Below are 26,943 nucleotides of genomic sequence, written 5' to 3' on the forward strand. Positions count from 1 at the left end.
GTGGTTCACCTCCCACAATGCAGGGTGAGGGCATTTTCCTAAGCGAGGTGTTCAGGCTAGTACCCCTCACATTCTCCAAACCTAGCCTCATTCCTGCCTGCCACCCCCAACCTCACCTAGATAAGAACCTCTGTCACTGTCCAGAAATACTGAAGCCAGAATCAGGCTCACTGGAGACCGCCAGAGAAAATGGGGGCTCTGCCAGGCAAGGCCAAGCACGAAGGGGAATAAGGATGTTTGCTGGCCACTGGATTCCAGGAAGACAGCCCACAGCCACCCCCGCCCCCCCCAGGCTCTTCAGGCGGGGCATCCAGTTTGCCTCCCGCCTCTATTGATCTTGACGCACCGCCAAGTGAGTGGGGACTTGACCTCACTCTGTGCCCATGTCCTTTAGGTAACCTAGGCCGCCTGCAGAGGAGGCAAGGCTGCGGCAGGCCCAGTGCAGGCTGGGTCCCCCGTGCCAGCGGTGCCAGGCACACAGGTTCCAGGGGAGAGAGAAGATGCCAGCCCACCTGGAGAGGAAATCTCTCACTGCCCCAAAGCCGGTGCCTCTGCAGGCAGCTCCACAATCAAACCAGTACACAGAGGAGGGAGCTGGCGGCGGGGAGGGGAGGACGCAGCCACCGCAGGAGGAACTAACGAGGACATTGTATCAGACCCCTCCCATCGCCTTGTCCCTGGAAGGCTCCTCGGGACTCTCCAGACACTTCTGATGGGATGGGGCTGGGCGTGAAACCGGGTGTCACAGAGAGCCGTGACCATCTCGTGCTGCCTGACGAGTGCTGTCACTGCTTGGCCTCCGGCCCGCGCCACTCCGGGCTGAGATCTATCTTTTCGCAGATGTCTTCTGTTCTAGAGAAAGCACAGGCTTCTTGATCCCAGGGATGATGTCATCAGCCTTTCTTCTCCCCAGAACCAACCCCCGCCAGGGCCTCAGGTGCTCCTCAAGGTTTCCCAATGTCCCACTCTGACTGTCCCAGGGCTCCAGACGCTGGTACCCAGTCTTCCCTACAGCCCGGAGCCAAGCCCATCCCCGGTCCACCTTGCCTCCAGTCCTGCTCTGCCCAGAGCCAGGGGCAGCCTCATAGTCCTGCTGACAGAGAAGGGAGCCCAGGAAGTGCCCTGTGAGAGACCCCCCTCCCTGTGGGTACCCGCTTGCCCTAGGGCCTGCCAGTGAGAGAAGCTGGTGGGGAAGGAAGGAAGTGAGTCAGCTCCTTGCAGAAATGGGAGCGGGAGGGAGGAGCCAGCAGAACTGAGATCAGAGGGCAGAGGGGCTGGAAAGGTCACTAAGAAAGAACCAGACCCTGGAGGTGGCTATGGGGCCCCTGGAGGTGGCTATGGGGCCCCTGTGAGGTGGCAGAGAGATACAGGTGACAAGCTCAGCAATGCTACCTCGCACCAAGGCTGCTGGTCCCTAGAGGCCGAAGAACCTGGGTCTGAGCAGATGCAGCCCCACCTGAGAATGGAATTTGAGGTGGCACCCTTCCTGATGCATGCACCGACTGGAGGAAGTGAGGGCTTGGAGGATAGGACCAGCCACGTTCTTGCCTTGCTGAGGCAAGGTCTCTGGTCCCCAAGGCCTCCCACTGCTTCTCCAGGAGCCTGGCTGCCCCCTCGCTGGGCCCCCCTTGCATCTCCCAGAGAGGATGGGAACCGAGTCCGGGCCCCAAGAGCAGAGCAGTTGGGGCTGTCCCACCTCTGCCCCCGCCCCACCCGTCTCTCTGGTAGCCCCTGCCCATGGGGGAGATGTCCCCAGGCTCCAGCTGGAATCTGTCGCCCTGACTGGGAAAAATCCTTGCTGTGAACATTCCCAGCCTGCCAACATTCCAGGGAAATGCAGCCCAGGGAAAGCAGAAGGGAAGAGGGTGCCCTGTGCCCTGGCCGGGCCACGCTCCACCCCATCAGAGACCTGCAGCCACTAAGACAGGCACATTCCTCCCAGGTCCCCTGGGCAGGACACTGTGTAACCCCATGTGACCCCAAATCTGCTTCTCACCAGCGCTCGGTGCCTCCTTGGGCAGGCTGTCCCAGTGGCCCTCCTCCCAGAGCCCCGTCCCAGGCTCCCACTCCTGGCTGCCTAGTCCTATTTCGTCTCCACTCCTGTGAGGGACGCTAGGCATCCGAGCACAGAACCAAGAGTCGTTAACACACTGCAGCCAAGTCACCGAGGACGGCCAGCGGGGAGACTGAGCTGAACAAGGGAACCAGTTTCTGACTTGAGAACCATCTTCTTTCCTTCAACAAAATATCTGCCCTTCTCAAGCGCTCCAGCAGGGCAGAAATGAGAAGAGAACGAATTCATTACAATCCTGATAAAGGCTGTGAAGGGGTGGGGGTGGGGGGGCGCTGTATAGAGCTGCTGTGGTCTGAGAGAGGACCAGGGAAGGTTTCCCTCGGGAAATGATGGTCAAACCGGGCCCGTGTGTATGTATGAATATACAGGGGTGGACGGGAAAAAGCATTACAGACAAAAGAAACAGCAGGGACTGGACAGCAGAAGCCAGTGGGGACGCTGAGTTGCACGCCCGCCACCTGCCAGGCACTGTGCCGGGCTGCGGTCCTCGCCTTTGTCCCACAGGGCACACTAGAAAACAACATGCTCACTCCTGCATAAAAAGAGGACCTGCTCCTGGTCAGAGGCGACATTCTGGGATCTTGCTACCCTAAGGGCTACAGAGGTCAGTACCAGCATGTCAGTGAGAGCCAAAAAGGTGAGGGGGCAATGGGCCTGGCTGCCGGCATCTAGCAGGGGAAGATGTATAAGGAGTATATGAACACCCCTCCCCCACCCCAGGGGACCGAACCTGAAGGCTGCCAAGACGCTTCTCTTCCCATGGCTTTCCTCAGGCCCCTTTCCAGGACCTCTCCCAGCTCCCACAAGGGTAAATCCCGGGACTTCCCCAGTGGTCCAGTGGTTAAGACTTTACCTTCCAATGCAGGGGGCACGGGTTCGATCGCTGGTTGGGAAGCTAAGATCCCACAGGCATCAGCACCCAAAAACCAAAACATAAGACACAAGCAATATTGTAGCAAACTCAATAAAGACTTTTAAAATGGTCCACATCAGGAAAAAAAAAAAGGTTGAATCCTGCCTGCTGCCGCTTGGGCTCACTTCCTCAGGTGGATCCTCCAGAGAGGCTGAGAGCAATAGTTACATCCTTCTGTAGCATCCACACAGCGTGAGTGGCCAGTCACCCCTCTGGCGCCCCCTTTCCTTCTGGAGAAGAGGCTTCTAGGGACCTGGGAGCAGGAACCAGAAGGCCCAGGCCTGGGCTGGGCAGTGGATGCATAAGGATACCCAGAGACTGCCTTCCTCTACCTTATGTAGATGTATGGATGTATACATGGATATATGGACACACAGGGCTTCCCTGGTGGCTCAGACAGTAAAGAATCTGCCTGCAATGCAGGAGACCTGGGGTTTAATCCCTGGGTTGGGAAGATCCCCTGGAGAAGGGAAGGGCTACCCACTCCAGTATTCTTGCCTGGAGAATTCCATGGACAGAGGAGCCTGGCAGGCTGCATACAGTCCATAGGGTTGCAGAGAGTCAGATGTGACTGAGCAGCTAACACATACGTACGAATGTGGATACACAGCTCTCCTATGCAGAGTGAAGGGCCAGGAGGTGTACCCTGAGTTCAAATCCTGACCAGGGACTTAGTAGCCACGAAACCGCAGGCAACTTACCTAACCTGAACCCTCTCTGTAATCCAATTTCCTCATCTGCAAAACAAAGATCATTATAGTACCTACTTCAAAGGGTTGCTGGGAAAATGTACTGAGTTCATATGTGGGAGACATCTAGAACAGCCTCTAATAGAAGCGGGGTGAACACTAACCATGATCTTCAATCTCGCTACTATTTTTCCTGCCCTTCCCTCAAAGCATCTCTATTCAGATTGAATCTTTACCAGATCAATTAAATACCACCTAGGGAGCCTGTGTGAGCTACACACTGTACTGGGTACCACACAGAAGGCCAGGTGAACCCCCAACATTCTTTCCCGCCACAGAGTTTGTGCAGAGTGGCCGGGTGAGCCAGGCAGGGGCGGAACGCCATGCCCTGATTCTGAGGAACATATGGCAGGAGGTGAAGGGAGCCAGAGCAGTGACCCAGGTCTAAGGAAATAGTTTCCCAACCCAACTAGAGCCAATGACCGAAAAAATAAGCTTTGCTAACACTGTCCCCTGTATTTAACAGAACAGAAGCTGCTGCCAAATACCACATGGGACTCGAGGGCTGGCTGGGGGCCCCCCAAATGGCATAGCAAGGGGTGGGGGACCATGATGACTCCACTCCTTGGCAGTGCCTGTCTGGCATGGTGGGTGCCCAGGGTGCTGCAGAGGCCTGGGGCACATTCATACCCGCTGCCCAGAAGGACAAAGGAGGCACCAGGCAACCTGCCCAGGCAGCAGGGGAGCCCCCACCCCAACGGGTCACCAATCCCCACCCCCACAACGCTGTTCCCCACCCCAGGCTCCAGTGAGGAGAATCCAGCAGCTCAGGGTAGGGGGGCAGCGGGAGCCCTGCTGGCAGGCAGAACGCGTGCTTGTGGTTTCTGGGAAATGCTGTAGAGATTTGCAGCATTTTTAAAATACTTGTGTTCCCACCCGCCACACACACACCCCCGTCTTCACCCCACTCCTCACCCACCTCCCCCCGTCTGGGTGTTTGCATATCTGGTATTTTCCAGAACCATTTCAATATAAATAAAAGAGATCAGAAGGGAGAGGAGGCCAAGGTGGTCTGGGGGATCAGGGTGGGCCGGAGGGGTGCTGGTCAGGGCGGGAAGGGGCTGGAACAGCCTACCTCCATCAAGGCCCAGCCCCTGCATCAGGGCTCCAAGCTGTGCCTGCGAAAACAACCAGTGACCATGACATGTACCCACACCCAGGCCAGTGCGGCCCGGGCACTGTGCCCACCACCCACAGGCTGGGTGGCCAGCACACTCTCGGGCTGTCGTTCGTCTAGCATCTCCCCGGGGAAAAGGCAGACTGGACCTCTGAAGACAGAAGGGAGACCTAGCAGAATGGAAGTGACCCAGTTCACCACACTATTCTGCTGGTCCCAGGCACCCCACTAATCCAGAACAGACACCCCCTCAAAATGCTCCTAAAGACCTTTCGCTCACCAGGTCATACGTCCTTGAACCCATCCACCTGCCTTTCATATATCCAAAAGGATATAGTTTGGGTTCTACCCTGAGCCCCCAAACCAGGCTCTCCCATGGTGAGACTCTGATGCCAGGAACTTTGGCATAAAATGAAGTGAAAATGTCCTGGAGTAGCAGTAGGAACAGGGCATTCTAGAACACTGAACTCAGGCAGTACCCCACCATCCCACCAGCAGCAGAATCCCCTGGGAAAGCCTGTTGCCCAAAAGCCAGCCTGGCAGACCAGGAAGCAGCAGTTTCAAGTCTCCCCTTGGAATCTTTTAGGCCCCACTCGTGACAGCACCAGGGGTCCTGGGGACCAGGAAGAAGAGGCTCACACCATTTCTTCCCAGGGCCTCCATTATAGCCTTCTCCCAAATGCAGACAACCCTGCCTGGCCAGTCCCCTGCAAGGCCACTGAGGACCACGCCTGCAGGTCTGAGAAGCCTGGCTCTAAAATGCGGAAAAAGCAAGAGAGCACCCAATGTCCCACCTCTCCCACCAGTGGGCTGTCTTAAGAACAGAGCTTCAGAGAAAGAGTTTGGACAAAAGTGTTAGGAGTCCTATTGGAAAGAAAACCTTACCAGGGGCAAGAATGGAAGGGTACTAGAATGGGTTGATTAACACAGGAAGCATGTGTGTGCGGGCTCAGTTGTGTCCAACTCTTTGAGACCCCATGGACTGCAGCCCGCCAGGCTCCTCTGTCCATGGGGATTCTCTAGGCAAGAATACTGGAGTGGGTTGCCATGTCCTCCTCCAGGGCATCTTCCCAACCCAGGCATCGAACCCAGGTCTCTCACACTGCAGGCAGATTCCTTACCGTCTGAGCCACCAGGGAAGCCCATGAATACTGGAGTGGGTAGCCCTATCCCTTCTCCAGGGGAACTTCCCAACCCAGGAATTGAACTGGGGTCTCCTGCACTGCAGGCAGATTCTTTATCAGCTGAGCTACTAGGGAAGCTCCTCATTAACACAGAGGGTGTAAAATTGCCTTCCATGGATGGTATTAGAGACCGGGCAGAGGGAAAGGAACTAATTTCCCTGAGTGTTTACTACTGCTAAAGTCTAATAAGTGACATCATCTAATACACAAACATGTTTATCTTCAATAAAGGCCCACAGAGCATGGTGTGCAGAATAAACAAGCCTCCCTTTAGCACCAGTCTTATTCTCCTTCTCAGGGAAAACTGTAGTTAGTTGGGCGTGAATACTTCTCTGAGTTAGTGTTCTCAAATTCTGGGAGGAAAGAATAGAGCCCGTTTAGAGCGGTCATGGCTCACTTTGCCTGGGAGGCCTCTCCTAATTGCCACCCCTTCTCCTGTGGCAGGACTGGCCGCTTCCTCCTCCTCACCCCACTGCATAGCTGTTCAGACCTGTGATAGCAGTTATGGTACCCGGTTGCATGTCTTTACTTAGGTCTGTACGGACACGACTGAGCGATTTCACTTCACTTCACTTCATGCTTCCTCAAGGAAAGATCACATTTTATTTATTTAATCTCCCTATGCCTGGTATAGTGCTAGTCCCTAAGCAGATTCATTACATGTTTAAGGGACGGACTTCCCTGCAGTCGGGTGGTTACGATTCCACCTTCCAATACAGGGGGCCCAGGTTCCATCCCTGGTCAGGGAACCAGATCCCACATGCCGCAACTGATCAGGGGTCTAGATCCTGCATGCTGCAACTACGACCCAGCACAGCCAAGCAAATTTTTTTAAAAAGCTTAAAGGAGTAAGTCAACTAAAGCTCACAAAAGCTTGGTAACTTTAGGAAAACACAAACACAGGTCTTTCTGGCTACAAAGTCCATGCTGTTTACACTATAAATGCTATCCTCCTGATTCTCCTGAGTGTGGAGGTGGTTTTAGATGGACACGATGACCTCTTTAGGAAACTTACAGCCCTACAGCCTTTGAGTACAAACCCCAAGTTCCAACAGAAGAGACTGGACTATAGACCTCAGGCAAATGCCATACAGCTTGAGAGGGTTCAGGAAACCAGCCTTGGATGGGAGGGAGTGATACACCTTCCTTTAAGCACCCACCCATCCCCTCCTACCACATCCTGGAAAGCTCAGGGGAGTGGTGCTTTCTAGGTACGGCTCCCATGCAGGCCAGCTCCTCTGGCTCTTGGTGGCAGGGGGACAAACGCATTGGCCAGGGTTTAGCCAAGTGGGCTCTTCTGAGCTCAGCAGAAACACCCTCCATTTCTCAGAAACCATATTTGTCCCCTATGAAGGCCCAATGAGAATATAAACAGAAAGGCTCTCCCCTCCCTCAGGTCCTAGTCCCTAACAGGCTTCTGCCCCTTCTTAAAGAGTATTGACTTGCCCACACAGACTCCTTGACCTGGAGGAAGGAATTCTGAACCAACTAGGGTTTTAAGATCCTCATCATTACCAACACCTCCTCCAGTTTCAGCAACTCAAGGATCTCTTTGCCTTTAGAAAACTTGAGTAACTGATCCCCAAACAGACGTCCTAAAACATTTTCCCTGAGGAGCTGAAGAAAGGACTTAGCCTCTTCCCCTAACTCTGGCATCACACTTGACCCCTCCTCTCTTCCTTCTCCCACACCAGCAAATCAACAAGACTAGAGGGCACCCCTAAGTTCATAAGAGCACTATTTAAATAGCCAAGACAAGGAAGCAACCTAAATGTCCATGGACAGGTGAACTGATAAAGAAAATGTGATATATATATATATATATTTATATTTATATTTATATTTATATTTATACACACATACATACACACACATAATGGAATACTACTCAGCTATAAAAAAGAATGAAATAATGCCATTTACAGCAACATGGATAAACATAGAGATTATCAAATGGCACCCCACTCCAGTATTTTTGCCTGGAGAATCCTGTGGACAGAGGAGCCTGGTGGGCTACAGTCCACGGGGTTGCAAAGAGTCGGACATGACTGAGCGACTTCACTTCACTATCATACTAAGGGAAGTAAGTCAGAGAAAGACAAATATCCTAGGATATCACTTAAATGTGGAGTCTAAAAATTTGATATAAATAAACTTATTTACAGAAGAGAAACAGACTCACAGACAGAGAAAACAAACTTATGATTACCAAAGGAGAAAGCGGGAAGTGGAACAGATGGATTAGGAGCTTGGGGTTAACAAATACAAATACAAATAAAATACATAAGCAACAAGGTCCTACTGTATAGCATAAGGAACGATATTCAGTATCTTGTAATGAACTATAGTGGAAAAGAATCTGAAAAAAATATATATATATATACACGCACACACGCATAACTGAATCACTATGCTGAACACCAAAAACTAACACAACATTGTATATCAACTATAATTTTTTTTTAATTAAAATAAAAATAAACAAAAAAGACAACAGAGCCTACTTCAGTTGCTCCTGTCGGACACGTCTCTTCATCTGCACTGCTTCTACCCGAACTCAGGCCTCCGTCCATCTTACTGAGACACTACAGCTCCCTCACTAGTCTCCGCACAGCTATCCTTGCTAGAGCTGAAAGCATTCTCCATAAGCAGCCAGAGAGGTTTTTCAAAAACCTGTTCCCATCACTCCCTAATTAAATCGCTTCACTGCCTTTAGGTTAAAGTTCGCATTCCCTAGATGACTCACAAGGGCCTCGGTGACCTGCCTCCTGCTCGCCTCTCCTGCTGCTTCTCTCAATACTGTCCCCACACAATCCCCCCGTCTTATGCCCCAGCTGTGTCGTTCTCTCAAGTCTCCAGACCTCGCCATGTGTCTTACGGCCGTCCTCTTCCTCTTCCTCCTCTTGTCTCCCCCACACTCATCTCCCTCCCAGATATTGGTTCTCCCTCATTCCTTCCCAAGGCTGTGCTAGAAGTCCCTCTTCTGTGCTCCCCAGGACCATGTCCTGGCCTCTGTCATTGAGCTTCTCAAATGGCACTGTCTTTGCTGCTTGAGCATCTCTCCCACCAGACTGTGAGCTCCTTGGGGCTGGGGTTATGTGCTATTCAGTGCTGGACCCCAGGACCGAGCACACAGGAAGTGCTCAAGAATTGTTTATTTCATAGGCAGGTGAGTGGAAGAAAAGACACAGAAGAGCTGCTCCTCCTGGGCCAGCTAAGTGATTCCTATGAGGTCCCAAGTCTATCCTCCTGCCAGAGCTCACCCCTGCTCCCAGTAGAACCCTGTCGAGCAGCCACAGGGACACACAAAGGAGGTATGAACCGAGCATTCTGGGCACACACTGTGTGAGAAGGAAACCCACGGAGCTGTGTCTCCCTGGGGCCCTCTGAAGAGGTTGTGGAGAAAAGGCCCCATGGCCCCCATCTGTGTGCCGAGAGGGAACAGATGGCTAGCCAGCTCCCTCAGAGCTCCCTGGGGACAGGCGACATGTGGACACAGTTGATGGATGGCCTGATGGGCAGGGTGACCGCCAGGAGCTGTCCCTGTGGGGCTGGAGTTGTCAGGGATCCCCGCCCAGGAGCCTGGAGGAAGCGGGAAGACTCTTTTCTTGGCATGGAACTGGGATTAGAATCGCTGCCAAGAAAAGGAGCAGGAGTAGGAGTGGGAGGAAGAGGAGGAGATAAAGGACAAGAGTCCCAGAAGAGGCTGCAACACTCCTCCACCAGCCCCGGGGGGCCGTCCCAGGACACTGGAATGCCAGGCTCACTCTGCTCCTCTCTGCTGTGGCCCAAGTCCCCGCTACCTACCCAGGTAGGAAAAGATGCAGGGGCTACTCTGAACCTGTCAGAGGGCTCTAGGGGACTCCTGACGATGGGGCTTTCTACTGCCTCCCATGCCTGATCCCCCAGGTGGAGGGAGACATTCTCTGGGCATCAGCTGGGTTTGCCCCACAGAGGCGAGAGCAACCCGGCCTTTCAGGGGTACCTGCTGTACTGCAGGATCCACCAGGGCCTCGACAGCTGAGCCATCGAATTCCCCAGGGAGGAGGCAGCAGCAGCTAGCTGGGACGGGAGAGGGGCTGGGAAATGTGAGATGCCAGGACGATCTGTGTGCTATAAGGACAAAACTGAACAGCATCTGGGATGCCAGGCCGAGGGCCCCTCAGAGACCTGTGCTGTGGTTCAGCAGGGAGCTGGCAACAATCTCCCAGAGGGGATTCATTCTTAAAGAGGAAGAAAATTCCATCTGTTAAAAGCAATATCACCCTGGTAGAAAGCAGAGAGACCCGTGGTATGATCATGGTATGATCTCTGGCTCTGAAATAAAGACTACTCCTTCTAGGCTGAGGTTCCCTGAGTTCAGTCTAGTCTGATGGCTAACACATAGTAGGTGCTTGATGGGTGTTTCAGGAATAAATGAGTTCCAGTCCTCCCCTGGATTCCATGACAGGCTCCCTCCCACTCACGATCCTTTCCTGACTAGCAGAGTGTCCTGACCCCACCAGCCCCAGGGTAGAGGAAGGTCGGGGACCTGACTCCAGTGCTTCCTGCCAGAGCCTAACCCTGCTGCTCCCAGGCCCTCCAGGCCCGAGATGCTGCCAGACTGACTAGCCAACCGATTGTCCACTTCCCCTCCCTGGGAGAAAACTAGGATGGGGACTCTGCCTGCTTCCTTAGCATTTCCTCCCACTTTTGACTTGGACACATCTGGCCGGTCACTTAGTGCTGAAAGGTCCCGGCCAGGCTATGCAGTGGTCAGGCTGCAGGGACTAGATCCAGACAATCCTAAAACCCACAGGCAGGAGAAAGGGAGGGCTAGAGCCATTTTATCCCTCATGGATTGTCTCTAGGCAGAACATTCCAAACTGATATGTAGCCACCCTATCAAGAGTCCCCTGGGGTTAGAGATATCCATTCCCCTAGAGACCTGCTCACACATCTAATCTCAGTGTCTTCTGCTCCTATGTCACCCCTTCCATGGCTGTTTTGTGTGGGCTGGATACGAGTTGAGATCTCAGGGACAGTCAGGTCATACTATCTCTGTAGGCTAGATCCCTGTTGCCTTTCCAGGGCTGTGCTTTTTCTTCTTCCAGGAGATAATAAAGACTGTTGGAGCCCAAGTGATCTTTATAAATCAGATCCAGTCACTCCCCTGCTGAAAATCCTATAATGGTACCATTTCACTGGACTAAAATCTAAACTCCTACCATTATTTACAAGGTCCTCCATGATCTGGCCCCTGCTTATCTCTGCAACCTTACCTGGTGTTCAGCTCCTCAGTTGCTCAGGGGTAAAAGAAGGCCTGCAGTCACCTCCCCAAGAGCTACTACTAAAGCAGCCACACATTACAGACGTCCCATGTGAGACCTGATTTAAAATAATTTATCTTTTTTTCACCTCCAATACATAAAAAATGGAAATCCTATATTTTAGTCCACATACCAGTCTGGACTAGTAGTAGTCCAGAGTGTCTCTCATAGCTGGAAGTGGCACATGTTAGCTTTCTCAATGCCTCAATTTAGGGCTCAGGACATACAGCCCATGCACGTATCATACAGTCCGTATTATGGTGTATCACATCTGCTGGGGTCACTTCTCCCCACAGGCCAGATAAGTTGTCCTGGAGCCCAAGGAGTGGACCACATCACCCCTTGCACTTGCTAGGCTCTGATGATAGCTATTGGGTACCCCCACCATCCTCCCAGGTACAAACGCCAGAGAGGCCAGCATACCCAGTCCCCGCTCACCCCTGGCCGCCCAGGCAAACACTTACATGGGCTGGCTCCCTGCGGAGTCCCTCCACGCTCCGCAGCCAGCTCTGGCTGAGCTCGCTGAGCTCTGGGATAGGCTGCACCTTGAGCCGCACGCTGTCCCCAGACTGCCGGATCATCTCCACAATCTCATCCCTGGACTTGTTCTCCACCTTGAGTCCATTGATCTCCACCAGACGGTCACCGGGCACCAGCCCCAGGGCCAGGTCCTTGGTGCCCGCGCCGGGCTCCGCAAAGTGAACCACCCGCCGGTAGACCTGGCCTTCGGGCCCCCGATCCAGCATGGTGGTGCGCCGCAGGGAGAAGCCAAAGTCCCCGGTGGGCCTTCGCAGCAGTTCCAGTTCCCGAAGGGCAGGGGGTGGTGGGGGCAGGACCGGGGGCAAACGCAGGTCAGCGGGAAACCTTTTGGTCACCAGCTCCGGGGCTCGGGACCGAGGTCCTGATCGAGGGATACCCGGGCCAGGATGCTGCGTCAGCTGTCCCTCCAGGGTCCTCACCTCCACCTGCGGAGAGGGGGCGGCAGAATGCTCCGAGGGGGTGGAGGTTTCTGACGTGCTCTCGTCCCGGCTGCGCTGGGAGAAGGAGAAGCGCTTGGCGATCATCTGCGAGTTCTGCTTGGCCAGGGAGCCGAACTTGGCCGCCCGCTGCAGCACCGAACCCCGCCCGCCGCCTTCCTCGCCCTTGAGGTCGTCGCTGGAGCTGGCTGTGCTCAGGTGGCCCGAGTCCAGGACGACGCTGCCCCTGTTGCTGTCCGAGTCGATGTCTGTCAGGTGCAGGTCCGAGCCACTGGCCACCTTGATGGGGATGGGGTTGGAGATCTCCAGGCGCGTCCTGGAGTCGCGCTTGGAGGAGCGGTTCAGGTTGAAGAAGCCGCGACGCAGGCTCATCTCTTCCAGGCTCCGCAGCTCCGCCGCCGACATCCGCTCCTTCTTCTCCTTCTTTTCCTTCTTCTCCTTCCGCCCGCCATCTTTGTCCTTGTCTTTCTTCATGAGGTTAAACATGGTGGGGGCGCTGTTTCCAGGGGTGGCACCCCCAGAGGATTACACGTGCTTAGTACAGGGCCTTTGTGCCCCGCCCTTGCCGCTGCAGAGAGAAAGAGAGAGAGAGGTTATTCCAGCAGAGCCCACACATGGCCAACCAATGAGCACAACTGTCCCTCACCGAGTGCCAGCTACGTGCCAGGGGCTCTGTGTCACCCAATACGGTCTCGAGGTGACCCTCATAACACTGCTATGGGTGTTCTTGTTGTTGTTCAGAAGCTGGTTGTATCCAACTCTTTGCGACCCCCATGGACTGCAGCACACCAGGCTTCCATGTCCTTCACTATCTCTCTGAGTTTGTTCCAACTCATATCCATTGAGTAGGTGATGCCATGGAGAGGTCTGTCATTATTCCCATTTTACAAATAAGGAAACGAGACAAGTTTGTAAAAGCCCAGACTTCAAAGTCTATCATTTTCTGTAATCCCTGATAGACCCACACTTAGGTGTATACAGCGGTGGCATCTGGGAGCTCTAACCTCCCAGTTAAGAGGATGCTATGGGGCTCCCCTGGTGGCTCAGTGGTAATACCAATGTAGGAGACACAGGTTCAGTCCCTGGTCCAGGAAGATCCCATATGCCACGTGGAGCAACTTAGCCCATGCACCACAACTATTGAGCCTGTGCTGTAGACCCTGGCAGCTGCAACTGCTGAGCCCATGTGCCACAGCTACTGAACCCCGGGGGCCCTAGAGCTGGCACACCCTAGAGCCTGGATCCCCAACAAGAGAAGCCACCCCAATGAGAAGCCTGAGCACCACAACTAGAAAGTAAGCCCCCACTCACCACAAGTAGATAAAAGCCCAGGCAGCAATGAAGGCCCACCATAGCCAAGAATAAGTCAATAAATAAAAAAAAATTTTTTTTTAAAAAGGATGCCATCAAGCCAACCTAGGACCTAACTTAAGATTCAAACACAAAGGAACAAGGCAAGTGACCTCCCACAGCCACTGTCCATTAAGGCACCAGACATCACATGCTCCTGGGCTCGTTCCTAAACCTGCTACCCCTGAAGCAGCAGCCTGAGCCACTGCTGGACAGATCTCAAAGAATCGACACTTATTTAATGACTGCCACTCATCAGGCATAATTCCAGGCCCTTTACACTATCTCATTTGAACCTCACAGCATCCCTGCAAGGTAGGTATCATTATCTCTACTTTGCAAATGAGAAAACGGGGCTCGAAAATTAAGTATATGTTAGTTGTCACACAGCAAGTAGGTGGCAACTGCAGGATTCAATGGCAAATGTTGTTTTCTTTCTAGGGCCTGGGCGCCCACAGTGAAGCAGGGAGGGAAGTAAGGGGGAAGTTCCAGACTGAACAGAGGACAGACAGCTGCAAGGTGGGGGTGGGGTGGGGTCTGCTGGATAAACAGGATCCTGAAAAACTCACATCCTTTTCCCCAGACCGACACCTAAATATAGCCTTGGGAAGTAAGTTGTGGCAGCCGGAGAGAAAAAGCTAGCTCCAGAGCTCTAGTGTTTATGGTACCAACCTCCTCCCATCCCCAAGCACACCCGACTCAGGACAGGACCAGAGAAAAACCTGGTGGGGGTGGAGTTGAGAGAGGTTTTCTTGTTCTACCCAGCAGGGAACAAGAAGTAGGCCATACCACCTAATTAGAAATTAAATGTAATTTTTTCTCTCTCTGTGAAAGCTTCCTGCTCTGAGTTCTAGACCCAAGACCTACAAGCTTACTCTTTGCAGGAGTGAGCTCTGGCCAAGCCCTGGAGAGGCCCCTCCTTTCAGTGTACCCCATCCTCACAACCAAGAGGGCCTTCCGGGTTCCCCATTCTACTGAGAAGGATTCCCAACCCAGGTACAGTGCCTAGGAAGGCTTCAAGGGCCAGGAATGCCCAAGGGCCCTGGGGTGCTGGTTGATTGTTTCTGCTCCACCCAGTGCCCTGACCCATGTGGCTCGTAAGAGATCATCGTATCTTTTCTAGAGCAGCACTGTCCATGAGAAATATAATTCAAGTCATATATGGAGTTGTAAATTTTCTAGCAGCCACATTTTTTTAAAAAAGGTAAAATTAACAATACACTTTATTTAATGTAAATATATCCAAAATATTGTCATCTCAACATGTTATTTATATAAAAATATTGATATATTTTACATTCTCTTTTCCATATTAAGTCTTCAAAATCCAGTGTGTGTTTAGCATTTAGAGCATGTCTCGATTCAGACAAACCACATTTCAAGTACAGTAAGTCCCCTACATATGAACAAATTCTGTTTCAAGAGCACGTTTGTAAGTCCAATTTGTTCACAGGTCCAACAAAGTTAGCCTAGGTACCCAACTAACACAATCGGCTATATAGTACTGTACTGTAATAGGTTTATAATACTTTCCACATAAATAATATATAGATAAAAACACAAAAAATAAAGAAAACATGTTTACTCTTACAGTACTGCACCTTGAAAAGTATAGTAGTACAATACAACCAACAGCTGGCATATAGGGGCTGGAACACACATTTGTATCTCTGAAAGTTCACAATGTGAAGGTTCTTAAGTAAGGGACTTACTGTATTTGACAGCCCTGTGTGGTTTGTGGCTATCAGATTGGGCAGCACAAGCCTAGAGAATTCTTGTGTTATAGGGCATATTCAAAGAGATGGGAAATCTGGCCATCAGCTCTCTGTGGAACTAGCAGGTACCCTTCTCCCACTGTGACCTCAGTTTCTACCTGATAAAACAAAGTTCCCTTTGAATTGTTTAGTTCTTACTGCTCCATGCATAGTACCTGGGAGTGGGAAGCCAGGAAATCTAAGGGCCCAAGAAGTCCAAATCCAGGAACAGCCTTGGCCAGCAGCTGCGCCTGGACTGATACAGGGTGGCAGAGTGCCTGGATCAGGTATTGTCTCTTCAGGGCTCTATTTCAACAGAGGGAGTCTTTCTCTCTACTCCTGAATGCTGATGGGGGTGTGGACAGACCTACCATATCTTAGGATGAAGGATCTCTGGCTGATCACTGCCCATCTTACCTCTCATCCATCACTACCTGCACATTCTGAAAAGGCTAGCTTAGAAGATGGTTCCAGAGGGACCTGTGGGGGAAATGGGGAAAGAAACCCACCTTGGGGACTTGAAGGGAACAAACCAGTATCTGAGCCCCAGTTCAACCACAGAGAACCCAACTGCCTCCAATGCTGTCCCACCAAGACACCTTTTATAGCCTCCAGTTCTCAATCTGCAGTCCTTACCCAATCCTGGCTCTTAGCTGGGGGCTAAGTATCTGAGTGGTATCAACGGAAAACAGCCCTGCGAATTCTAGAATCTTTGGGCTGTCTCGGCACAAGCTTGTCCCTCACTGTCATTGCAGCTGGCAGAAACCGCAGACGGTCACAGCAGCAGCACAGGGGGTGGTGCTGGCAGGAAATGTTAGATCTGGTATCTAGGCCTGGATCTGCCAACAAATCACTGGGGGACCTTGAACCTGTCACTTTGCTCAAGGTTGGACGACATGATCTAGGTCTCTTCTAGCTCTAAAATTCCAAATATCTAAGTCTCCTGTGGACACAGGTTATTTATTAACTTTCTGCCAAAGTCACCCTTCTCTCATCCCAGTCCTTGGGGCCTCTGGAGACTAGATCCATTTCAGCCCTTCCCTCATCACCCCCTATCCTGCCACTGTTATCTGCACAGCTCACAAGATCCCCCCTCCTCACTGTTGTCCCACCAATTGCCAGGCCTGGCTGTGGCCTGGGTTCTCTCCTGTGCCCCACGTTTAGAGCTACTGGCAGCGTCCCCCTCCAGGGTCAGACCTGCAATACAGCTGCAGCGGATTCCTATGTCTCAGAGCCTAGTTCGCCAGAGACCTGGGTTCTGTCAACTTCCTATAGACCTTGGACTTTGGCACATCTCCTGTCCTCAAGTTCATAGTCTCTAGTAGCAGTGATATCATTACCTCACGACTCCTTTCAGGCTGCAGTTTCTACCTACCTGCCCTTCATCTCTCAAGCCCTCCAGTGAAGATAACTATTTTTGATCCACTTCTCTGCCTTTCACCCGTCACCCTACTCCAGGAGGTCTTTCCTAATTTTAAGTGGAGGAAAGGTATGTATGCAAATTAGGATATGTACCTGAATCATCTTGACCCTGTGTGTGTGTGTGTGTGTGTGTGTGTGTTTGCTCAGTCGTTCAGCCATGTCTGCCTGTTTGTGACCCCACAGACTGCAGCCCACCAGGCTCCTCTACCCATGAGATTTCTCAGGCAAGAATACTGGAGTGGGTTACCATTTCCTCCTCAGGGAGTCTTCCCAGCCTAGGGATCAAACCCACATCTCCTGCATTGGCAGGCAGGTTCTTTACCACCGCACCATCTGGAAAGTTCCCCATGTCAACCCTACTATCCCCTAAATCTAAGCAGAATACCATTGACTCAATCAACTCAGCTGCTTTATCACATTAAGACATAAAGCATTTTGAAGACAAGGACCATTCAATTCAAATATGCATGTATCGGGCTTCCCTGGTGGTCCGGTGGTAAAGAATCCACCTGGCAGTGGAGGAGACACTGGTTTGATCTTTGATCTGGGAAGATCCCACATGCCGTGGAGCAACTAAGCCCGTGCTCCAGAGCCAAAGAGCCACCACTACTGAGCCCAAGTACCACGACTACTGAAGCCATGCCCCCTAAAGCCCGTGCTCCACAACAAGAGAAGCCATCTCAATGAGAAGCCTGGGCCCCACAACCAGAGAGTAGTTCCTGCTTGCCACAACTAGGGGAAGCCCAAGCGCACCAATAAAGACCCACACAGTCAAAAATACATACATAAATAAAACTTAAAAAACAAATATGCATCAATTCAATATACACGGTCATATGACGGAATACTATTCAGCAATAAAAAGGAAACAACTACAGATATACACAACAAGGATGAATCTCAAAAACATCTCTTGCTGCTGCTGCTGCTAAGTCACTACAGTTGTGTCCGACCCTGTGCAACCCCATAGATGGCAGCCCACCAGGCTCCTCTGTCCCTGGTATTCTCCATCTCTTAAGTGACTGTAAAAGAAGCCTTGAACTACTATTTGGTACTATTTATATGAACTTCTGGTATAGTCAAAGTAACCTATGGGGAAAAAAATCAGAACAGTGGTTACCTCTGGGAAGCAGGGGTGGGTTGGGAATGGGAATTGCCTGAAAAAGGGCATGAGGGGACTTTTGGGAGTGATGTTCATGTTTCATATCTTGATAAGAACTAGGGTTAGGAAAGTCACGACCAACCTAGACAGCATATTGAAAAGCAGAGACATTACTTTGTCAACAAAGGTCCGTCTAGTCAAGGCTATGGTTTTTCCAGTGGTCACGTGTGGATGTGAGATTTGGGCTGTGAAGAAAGCTGAGCGCCAAAGAATTGATGCTTTTGAACTGTGGTGTTGGAGAAGATTCTTGAGAGTCCCTGGGACTGCAAGGAGATCCAACCAGCCCATCCTAAAGGAGATCAGTCCTGGGTGTTCATTGGCAGGACTGATGTTGAAGCTGAAACTCCAATACATTGGCCACCTAATGTGAAGAGCTGACTCATTTGAAAAGACCCCGATACTGGGAAAGATTGAGGGCAGGAGAGAAGGGGACGACAGAGGATGAGATGGTTGGATGGCATCACCGACTCAATAGACATGGGTTTGGGTGAACTCCAGGAGTTGGTGATGGACAGGGAGGCCTGGCATGCTGTGGTTCATGGGGTCTCAAAGAGTCGGACATGACTGAGGGACTGAACTGAACTAACAGATGTAACAGTTATCAAGAAAGACTGGTGCATTTCATTGGATGAAATACTCAAAAGACAAAAAGAATTATAAAAAAATACTGAACTCTAGTTTATGATACGTATGCTAACGTTCGGGGGCAAGGTATATTTAGTGTCTGTTATTTACTTTGAGATTCATCAAAAATGTAAGATGGAGGAATTCCCTGGTGATCCAGTAGCTAGGACTCAGCACTTTTACTGCAATGACCCAGGTTCAATTCCTGGTCAGGGAACTACGATCCCACAAGCCACACAGTGTGGCAAAAAAAAAATAATAATAATAAAGTAAGATGGCTTAGGGTCGTATCAAGGGATAAAGATGTGGTAAACAGGAGAGTAAAGTGTTCATTGTAGCTTCCCAGGTGGCTTTGTGGTAAAGAATCCACCTGCCAATGCAGGAGACAAAGGAAACTCGGGTTCACTCCCTGGGTCAGGAAGATCCCCTGGAGGAGGCATGGCAACCCATTCCAGTATTCCTGCCTGCAGAATCCCATGAACAGAGGAGCCTGGTGGGCTACAGTCCATGGGGTTGCAAAGAGTCACGCATGACTAAGCACACACACACACACAGTGTTCATTGTAGAATCTAGAAGGTACTGTAAAACTCTAACTTTTAAAAATGTTTGCAGAGCTTTGTGATAAAATGTTGGGGAAATATATATATTTATCAAGCACCTTACCAAATGCAGGGAATATAAAGATAAATAAAATTCATGAAGGAGTTTAGGCTTCAGCTATCAGGTAATACAGCTGAGAACAAATATGAGTTAGTATCAATGCAATATTGGGCAAGTCACTTAAGGCAATGACTTAAGTCATTTTTTTTAAAACGGATATAATAGTACCTGCCATTTAAGCCACGGGAATTAAATGAAATACATATATATCAGTTTAGCTCAGTTCAGTAGCTCAGTCGTGTCCGACTCTTTGCGACCCCATGAATTGTAGCACACCAGGCCTCCCTGTCCATCACCAACTCCCGGAGTTCACTCAGACTCATGTCCATTGAGTCAGTGATGCCATCCAGCCATCTCATCCTCGGTCGTCCCCTTCTCCTCCTGCCCTCAATCCCTCCCAGCATCAGAGTCTTTTCCAATGAGTCAACTCTTCGCATGAGGTGGCCAAAGTACTGGAGTTTCAGGTTTAGCATCATTCCTTCCAAAGAAATCTCAGGGCTGATCTCCTTCAGATTGGACTGGTTGGATCTCCCTGCAGTCCAAGGGACTCTCAAGAGTCTTCTCCAACACCACAGTTCAAAAGCATCAATTCTTCGGCGCTCAGCTTTCTTCGCAGTCCAACTCTCACATCCATACATGACCACTGGAAAAACCATAGCCTTGACTAGACGGGCCTTAGTCGGCAAAGTAATGTCTGCTTTTCAATATGCTATCTAGGTTGGTCATAACTTTTCTTCCAAGGAGTAAGCGTCTTTTAATTTCATGGCTGCAGTCACCATCTGCAGTGATTTTGGAGCCCCCCAAAATAAAGTCTGACACTGTTTCTACTGTTTCCCCATCTATTTCCCATGAAGTGATGGGACCAGATGCCATGATCTTCGTTTTCTGAATGTTGAGATTTAAGCCAACTTTTTCACTCTCCTCTTTCACTTTCATCAAGAGGCTTTTTAGTTCCTCTTCACTTTCTGCCATAAGGGTGGTGTCATCTGCATATCTGAGGTTATTGACATTTCTCCCGGCAATCTTGATTCCAGCTTGTGCTTCTTCCAGCCCAGCGTTTCTCATGATGTACTCTGCATAGAAGTTAAATAAGCAGGGTGACAATATACAGCCTTGACGTACTCCTTTTCCTATTTGGAACCAGTCTGTTGTTCCATGTCCAGTTCTAACTGTTGCTTCCTGACCTGCATATAGGTTTCTCAAGAGGCAGGTCAGGTGGTCTGGTATTCCCATCTCTTTCAGAATTTTCCACAGTTTCTTGTGATCCACACAGTCAAAGGCTTTGGCATAGTCAATAAAGCAGAAATAGATGTTTTCCTGGAACTCTCTTGCTTTTTCCATGATCCAGTGGATGTACATATATACATACCTTTCATAAAATGCCTAGGCCAGACTAAGCCCTCAAAAATGGTACCCAATAGTAGCAGGGCACAGTCTTGCCATCTAAATGGGATGGTAGAGAGGGTGATGAAATACACAAATGACTATCAGCACCAGTATGACAGAGTAAGTCTAGACATAGAATCTGTTTTTTTTTTTTACAGGTGATGTGAGGCACACAGGATCATAGTTCTCCAACCAAGGATCGAACCTATGCCCCCTACATTGGAAGCTCAGAGTCTTAACCAGGGAAATCCCTAGACAAACAATCTTAATGCTGGACAGGACCTTTGCGTATGGAAAGTAAAGCCTAAAGAAGTGAAGGCAATCCAGTGAGAACAGGGCCAAGCTGGATCACACTGGCTCAAGTCCAGAGGCCCCATAAAACTATTGCCAAGATAAGGACAAGCAATTTATAGTTGCAGAAATATAAATGGCCAACAAACGTGAACAGGTATTCAGCCTCAATAATAATCACAGATGTATGAAATAAAACAGAGATATACTGTGTTCACTTAGCAATTTAGTAAAAAGTACCAAGATTAATAACATCAATGAGAGGATGAGAAGCAGGGTGTCTCATACATGTTGATGAAAATATAAATTGATATAAGAAGGTCAGGTTTGTGGTATCTATGAAAATATTTAAAGATATATATTCTTTGACAGGGCAGTTCCATTTATAGGACATCTATAGATATATTCACACAATAAATGGGGTTAATCTTTGCAGCATTGTTTGTAATCGCAAAATTCTGTCACTCTAAATATTCATCACTAGGGTAATAGCTATAATTATAGAACTAGACAGTTATTTAAAAGAATGATGTATATTTGTGTATACTAACCTGGAAAGATTCTATACTCTCTTGTTTAATGAAAAAAGAAAGCTGCCAAATAGTATATAATTTTTACTAAGAACTTTTAAGCTATGTTATGTGTACATATATATACATGTGTATTATGTATAGTATTTCCAAATGGATAGAAAAATGTATACTCTGGGAAAGAGACAAAGATTTTGGAAAAATCAAAGGAGACTTCTGTGTTTTGTCTATATTGTTTTAATTATTGACAGTGAGAATATTTAGCTGGTAGGGGTATGTGTGTGTGCACGCATGCATGTGTTCACTTAAGCCTAGGGCCTTTAGATAGTGGGATTATGTATAATTTTTCTTTTTCATGCCCTTTATTTCCCACAGAAAGAAAATTTATATAAAATTCTATTTATATAAAATATAAGTATTAAACTATAAATACATAATATATAAAATATTCATGACAAGCTTTAAAAAAAATAGCCTGGAAAGATCCATTACACAAATATATCCGTGATTTTCTCTGTGGAGTAGTGGCAAAGAGGGTTAACACTTGTAGACTTGCTACAGATGGAACCTTTTTTTAGCATGTTACTTTTGTGATTTTAAAGTTCAAAAGAGAAAAAAAGGAAGGTTTGACAAAGTAGTAAGCAATCCATTTAGCGTTACCGCTGTAAACGGGTTTGCAAGGGCAAGTTCAAAGCTTGCTTTCTCATGCTTTGAAAAAAGTGACTTGAGGGACTTGGTTAAAATAGATCTCATTGGTGTCTTGTGGCTTTAAGTCGGGGACAGATTTAAATGGGTCACCCTGCAGCTGGCAAACCAGAAACCCCAGGAAATGGAAACTATAACGTTAGAATCCCAAGACAGGGCGCCCAGACTTGGCTGCTGTGGGTGGATACTTAAAACGGTCAGTCCCCCCATTCTCACCCCCCGACCGCACTCATAAATAAATACAAAGGAAATACTTTCCCAAGAGAGCCGTCCTCTCTCGCCCGGCCTCTGACCTCCCTGAGCGGCCGTTTCCTAAGGCCCCGAGGCCTTGATGGGTAGCTGACCCGGCTCACCCGCCCGCCCGAGCAATCGCACGAGTGGCCCGGGGTGGGGGGCTCCCTAGGCACCTAGCCGGGCCCCGGGACAGCGCAGGGTGACGCCTGTCGCCGCCGCGGAGCCTCTTGCCGGCGGTGCTGCCGAGCCCCGCTGCGCCCCGTGACTCACGGCCAGGTCACACGGAGCTTATCTGGCTCCAGGTGTGCTCGCTCAGTCCGTCTGCACGCTTCTCACATGACATCAGCCCGCCCGCCCGCCCACTCCCCGCCCAGCCCGCCGCCGCGCGGGGAACCTCGGCCCTGGCACCTCCAGGCGGCCCGGTCCGGGGCAGCTGCGGCCCCGCGGCGCCTCCGCAGCGATACCGTCTCCCCTGGAACGCAACCATCCCGCAGGTCCCGGGAGAAACGAGTGCAGGAGCGATGCCAGCAGCCCAGCCAGGTCCCCCGCAGCTCTTCCTGGTGCGCCTCGGCCCCACGTGGGGCCTGCCGCAGCCCGCAGGGCACTAACCTCAGCTGACATCCCCACACCCCACCTCCGGGGTGACCTTGAACCAGTCCCGTCCTCTCTCTAGACATCAGCTAGTCCAACTCCAAAATCTCCAGGGACCTGAGACTTCAGACGTGGCCTTTGCCGAAGAGGTATTCCGTTCAACCACAAAAGGCAGGTTTGAATCCCGCTCTCCCGCTGACTGGCTGCCTGACCAACAGCCCAGTTATCCAACATCTCTGAATACTAGAGAATAACAAAAACAATTCCTTGTGAGTGACTCTAAAGTACTCGGCTGAGAGAAAGGGCCCTGGGCCCTATAAAATCGTCAGTCCACAAGTTAAACTGCTGCCTGACTGTAAACTATTTGAAATGTCAAGGGAATGTGTATAATTTACAAGCCACACAATTCCTACCTCAAGAGAAAAGACAGGAAAGTGGGGGTGGGGGTGGGGTTTTCAGGTCTGCTCCCCACCCTTCCCAATCCAGCTCCCACCACTGCACCACCTCACCCTCTAATTTAGGCTGCCTCAAAAAATGGTGAAGGGGGTGGGCGGGGAAGTGCAGTGAGCAGACCATAAAGAACCCCAGGGCCTGATGCAAAGCAGAACTTAAAACCTCCATCAAGCCTCCAACCCAAGTCCCGGGGAAGCCTGTTAATCATAGCACAGGGTGGGTTCAGCCCTCCTGTCCCTCAAATGTTTAAACTACATGGGGCCAGAGCCCCTCGGCTTTACCCGCCACATCCAGGAGAGGCCTAGGACAAGGCCTGGGCCCCGGGGCCACCCACAGGACCCTGCTCACTCGGATGCTCTGGCTCCAGTCTGTGGTGTTCACTCCAGGTGAGGGAGGTCTGGCAGGGGACTGACCTCTGGTTGAGAAAGAGTCAGCACAGCCCTGCTGCCCTGGAGACCTGTGACACAGCAAGCCTGGATCAAGCCTTCCTGAGTCCCAACAACTCTCTGCTCCACCCAAGCAGGGTGGATTCTCCCTTTCACTCAAGCCCCAGTTCTGCCCCTCCCATCCACCTTCAGGTGTCTGCCTCTGGGGGGACACTGGAGTTTTCAGATTCAGCTTTCTGAAAACACACACACCCCTCAATGAGCAGCCGCAAATTCAGCCAATGAAGGGGGCTGCCCCAACTGCCAGGCAGTGAGGTTGAGGGAGCAGGCAGGATTCGGGAAGGGCATATCCACCTGAAGGCTTCTGAGGACAGCCTGGAGCATGAGAGGAAACCCTCGGGCACACACCCTGGCACCTGAGCCAGGCCAAGATATTATAAACAAACCAGATATTCAGAGCTGCCAGGCGCCAGGTCATCGATTGTTCAAAGCTCAAAGCTCCCACAGGAAGTGACCATCAACATTCCCCCCTCCCTCACCCACCCTGCACTCTCACCTGTGACCCTTCTCATTCCCCTAAACCCCCAACACAATAGTTTTCCCCACCATCTTCCTGGAATTGAGCCCCAGCTTCAATGTTCCTAACCCCAAATGGACAAGCACACCTCCACCCGAAGCTATATATAACCAGTCATGTCCAGCAACCAGGAGGATATTTCCTGGAAAGTCTTCATCACAAAAGGACAGAGGGGAAGCTGGGGAGGTGGCAGGCCACTGACAAAGAGCCAGTGAGGTCTGTCCGGAAGCCAGAGACTTCAGGAGAGTAACTTTCAATATCCCCAAATAGAAAGCAACTTCTGAGCTAAGAGGGTGGAGAACAGGAGGCAAGGCGGAGCCCATTGCCATGACAACAGGATACCAACCTGCCCAAGAAAAGGGCTCCAGACCTGGCAAGCACCTGGAAAGGCAGCTTGACCATCTAGATTCAATGTCTTGCTATAGTGATCTTGCTCTTAATCACCTGGACGACCTTCTGTCCTGACCAGCCTGACTGCAGAGCATACACGCTCAGCTCATTTAACTCTTCATATGGGGGTTTTACTAGGCCTCCTCAGCCACCAGCATACCAGGCACTCCAAAAGACAAAATGAACCCACATAAATCATTGCCACGGCGAAGAGTGGACCAAATGCAATTCCATAATTTGGGGGGACCATCTAAGGGCAGGAAGACCTTAGGCAGGAGAGCTCCTCCTAGGAAGCATCCTCCCAGGCCTCCCTGCACAAATACAAACCATGGACACTGCCAAACACATGCCCCATTGGCCAAGTGACCAGGCAAAAGGAGCACTGCTTCAAAACCCAGCTGGCAGCCTCCCCCATCCTCCCCCTCCCTACTGGCAGCCTCTCCAACTAATCAGCAGGACACATGTGCCTTGCAGCAGGGTGACACCCCCACCCCCCACTCCACCCCACCCCCAGCAAAGCCCCAATATGCAGTGTGTCCCTGCAGGCCTTGTCCCTGCAGGCCTTATCTCAGCCAGGAACAGCACCCACTCTTTACCAGGCTGGGTACCAACAGCACCCCCAGCAGGGCGGTGCGGCGGGGAGAGAGGGGGGATCGCGAACCTTACTACCTCCCCTTCCCATTGGTGAAGCAACTGGCATGACAGGTTCGCAGGGCGGAGCGTCGGGTCAGTCTCTCCCAGAGGCCTGGGGCATGCGGGCCGACCTTCCCACACGTACCCCACCCCTTGGCAGGGAGAGACGAGGTGAGCCGCCAGTTACAGGGGGCAGCCTGCACGCCCTAATCCCCGCAGCCTACGGTTCACCCGCCCCCCTCATCTTCTGTCCCAAGGAGAGGGGGCCCAGGCAAGCAGGGTCTCCATTGTTTTGCCAGCTGTCTGGCAGCTGCTCCTTTGAGAGGAGCCCAGTGTCGGCCTGGCAGTGAAAGGGTTGAAGGCCGCTGGGAGGGATAAAGGGCTCTTCCTCCGAACCTCGGTCCATCGGTCTGTCGACGGGGGTGCCTGGGACTGGCCTCAAGAATCCTCCTTACACCCCCAGCCTGCAGCCTGCACCCAGCAGCTCGGGGCCACCTGGGCTCCCCCCAGCCCCAAACCCCCCCAAACTGAAGGCCACCCTGTCCGGCCTCCCCGCGCCGCTCGAGCAGGCAAAGGGGCGGGAGCTCGCCCTCCCGCCCCGCTCCGGATCGGCCCCGCGTCCCCGGCGCCGAGCTGCGCGGCGCGGCCAGGGACCGGAGCCGGGAGTCCGGGCCGCCGCTTCCAGGGGACAGGAGAGGAGGAGGAGGAGCCGGCGGGCCCCGCCGCCCGCCCGCCTTCCCGGCCCGAGCCCGCCCCGCCGCCCCTCCACCCCCACCCCGGGCCCGGCCGGTCACCGAGCGGTCGCCCCCGCCGCCCCGCACTCACCGGCCACCGGAGCCCGCCCGGCAGAGAGCAGGAGCGGAGACGCGGCATCCAGCGGCCCCGGCCCGGTCCGGGCAGGAGCGCAGCGCGGCGCAGCGCAGCGCCGCCCCCCGCGGCAGCGCGAGCCGAACCGAAAGGGAGCTCCCTGCTGGCGGCTCCGGGGATAAACAGCCGGCCTTCCTGGCGGCACCTGGGCGCGCCTCCAGAGCGGGCCAGGCGGGCACCGGGCGCTGCCCTAGAGACCTCTGTGAGGGTCCCAGAGGCCCTGCCTGGAGGTTGCTCTACACCCTGCATCCGAGGCTGCTGGGCGCGCCCAGGGCGGGCACTGGAGTCACGCTGAGGGTATAAAACAGGCCCTGTCCTAGGCGGGTGCCAGTGGACTCTGCTGGCTGTGTCCAAGAGGGTGCCTTCCCCGGGCCAGTGCTGTCCAGTTGAGTCTTGCGGGTCACATCTCCCCAGAGCAGCTCTGCAGAGGCAGACGCAGGATGATGCTGGAGGGCCCTATGGCCCAGTCCAAAGCAGGGGCTGCCAAGGGGGCACTGGCAGGATGTACCCCCCAGATTCTTGGTGGGCTGGTTTGAGAGAGGCATGCTTCAGGTGGAGCTGTCTATAGGGGTGAACCAAGACCCACCGGTGATAGCCATAAGTG

The 26,943-nt window shown here is 51.8% G+C and overlaps 1 protein-coding gene across 9 annotated transcripts in view; it reads right to left on the reverse strand.

The window, feature by feature from the left end:
• MYO18A (myosin XVIIIA) overlaps positions 1 to 26,416 on the reverse strand; it is a 101,622-nt gene extending 75,206 nt beyond the window's left edge. For 5 of the 9 annotated variants that reach the window (XM_069602980.1, XM_069602975.1, XM_069602979.1 and 2 more), the window contains exons 1-2: positions 26,298 to 26,416; positions 11,811 to 12,891 (exon numbers count right to left, since the gene is read on the reverse strand). In XM_069602980.1, the coding sequence (XP_069459081.1) occupies positions 11,811 to 12,809 (999 nt within the window). In that variant the 5' untranslated portion in view covers positions 12,810 to 12,891; positions 26,298 to 26,416. Of the gene's footprint in view, positions 1 to 11,810; positions 12,892 to 25,868; positions 26,078 to 26,297 lie in introns of those variants that run through there. The other 4 variants (XM_069602984.1, XM_069602982.1, XM_069602974.1 and 1 more) reach the window with 2 other exon arrangements.
• Positions 26,417 to 26,943: the final 527 nt, after the last annotated feature.

This window comes from Ovis canadensis, chromosome 11, assembly GCF_042477335.2.
Source record: "Ovis canadensis isolate MfBH-ARS-UI-01 breed Bighorn chromosome 11, ARS-UI_OviCan_v2, whole genome shotgun sequence".
Classification (NCBI taxonomy): Eukaryota; Metazoa; Chordata; class Mammalia; order Artiodactyla; family Bovidae; genus Ovis; species Ovis canadensis.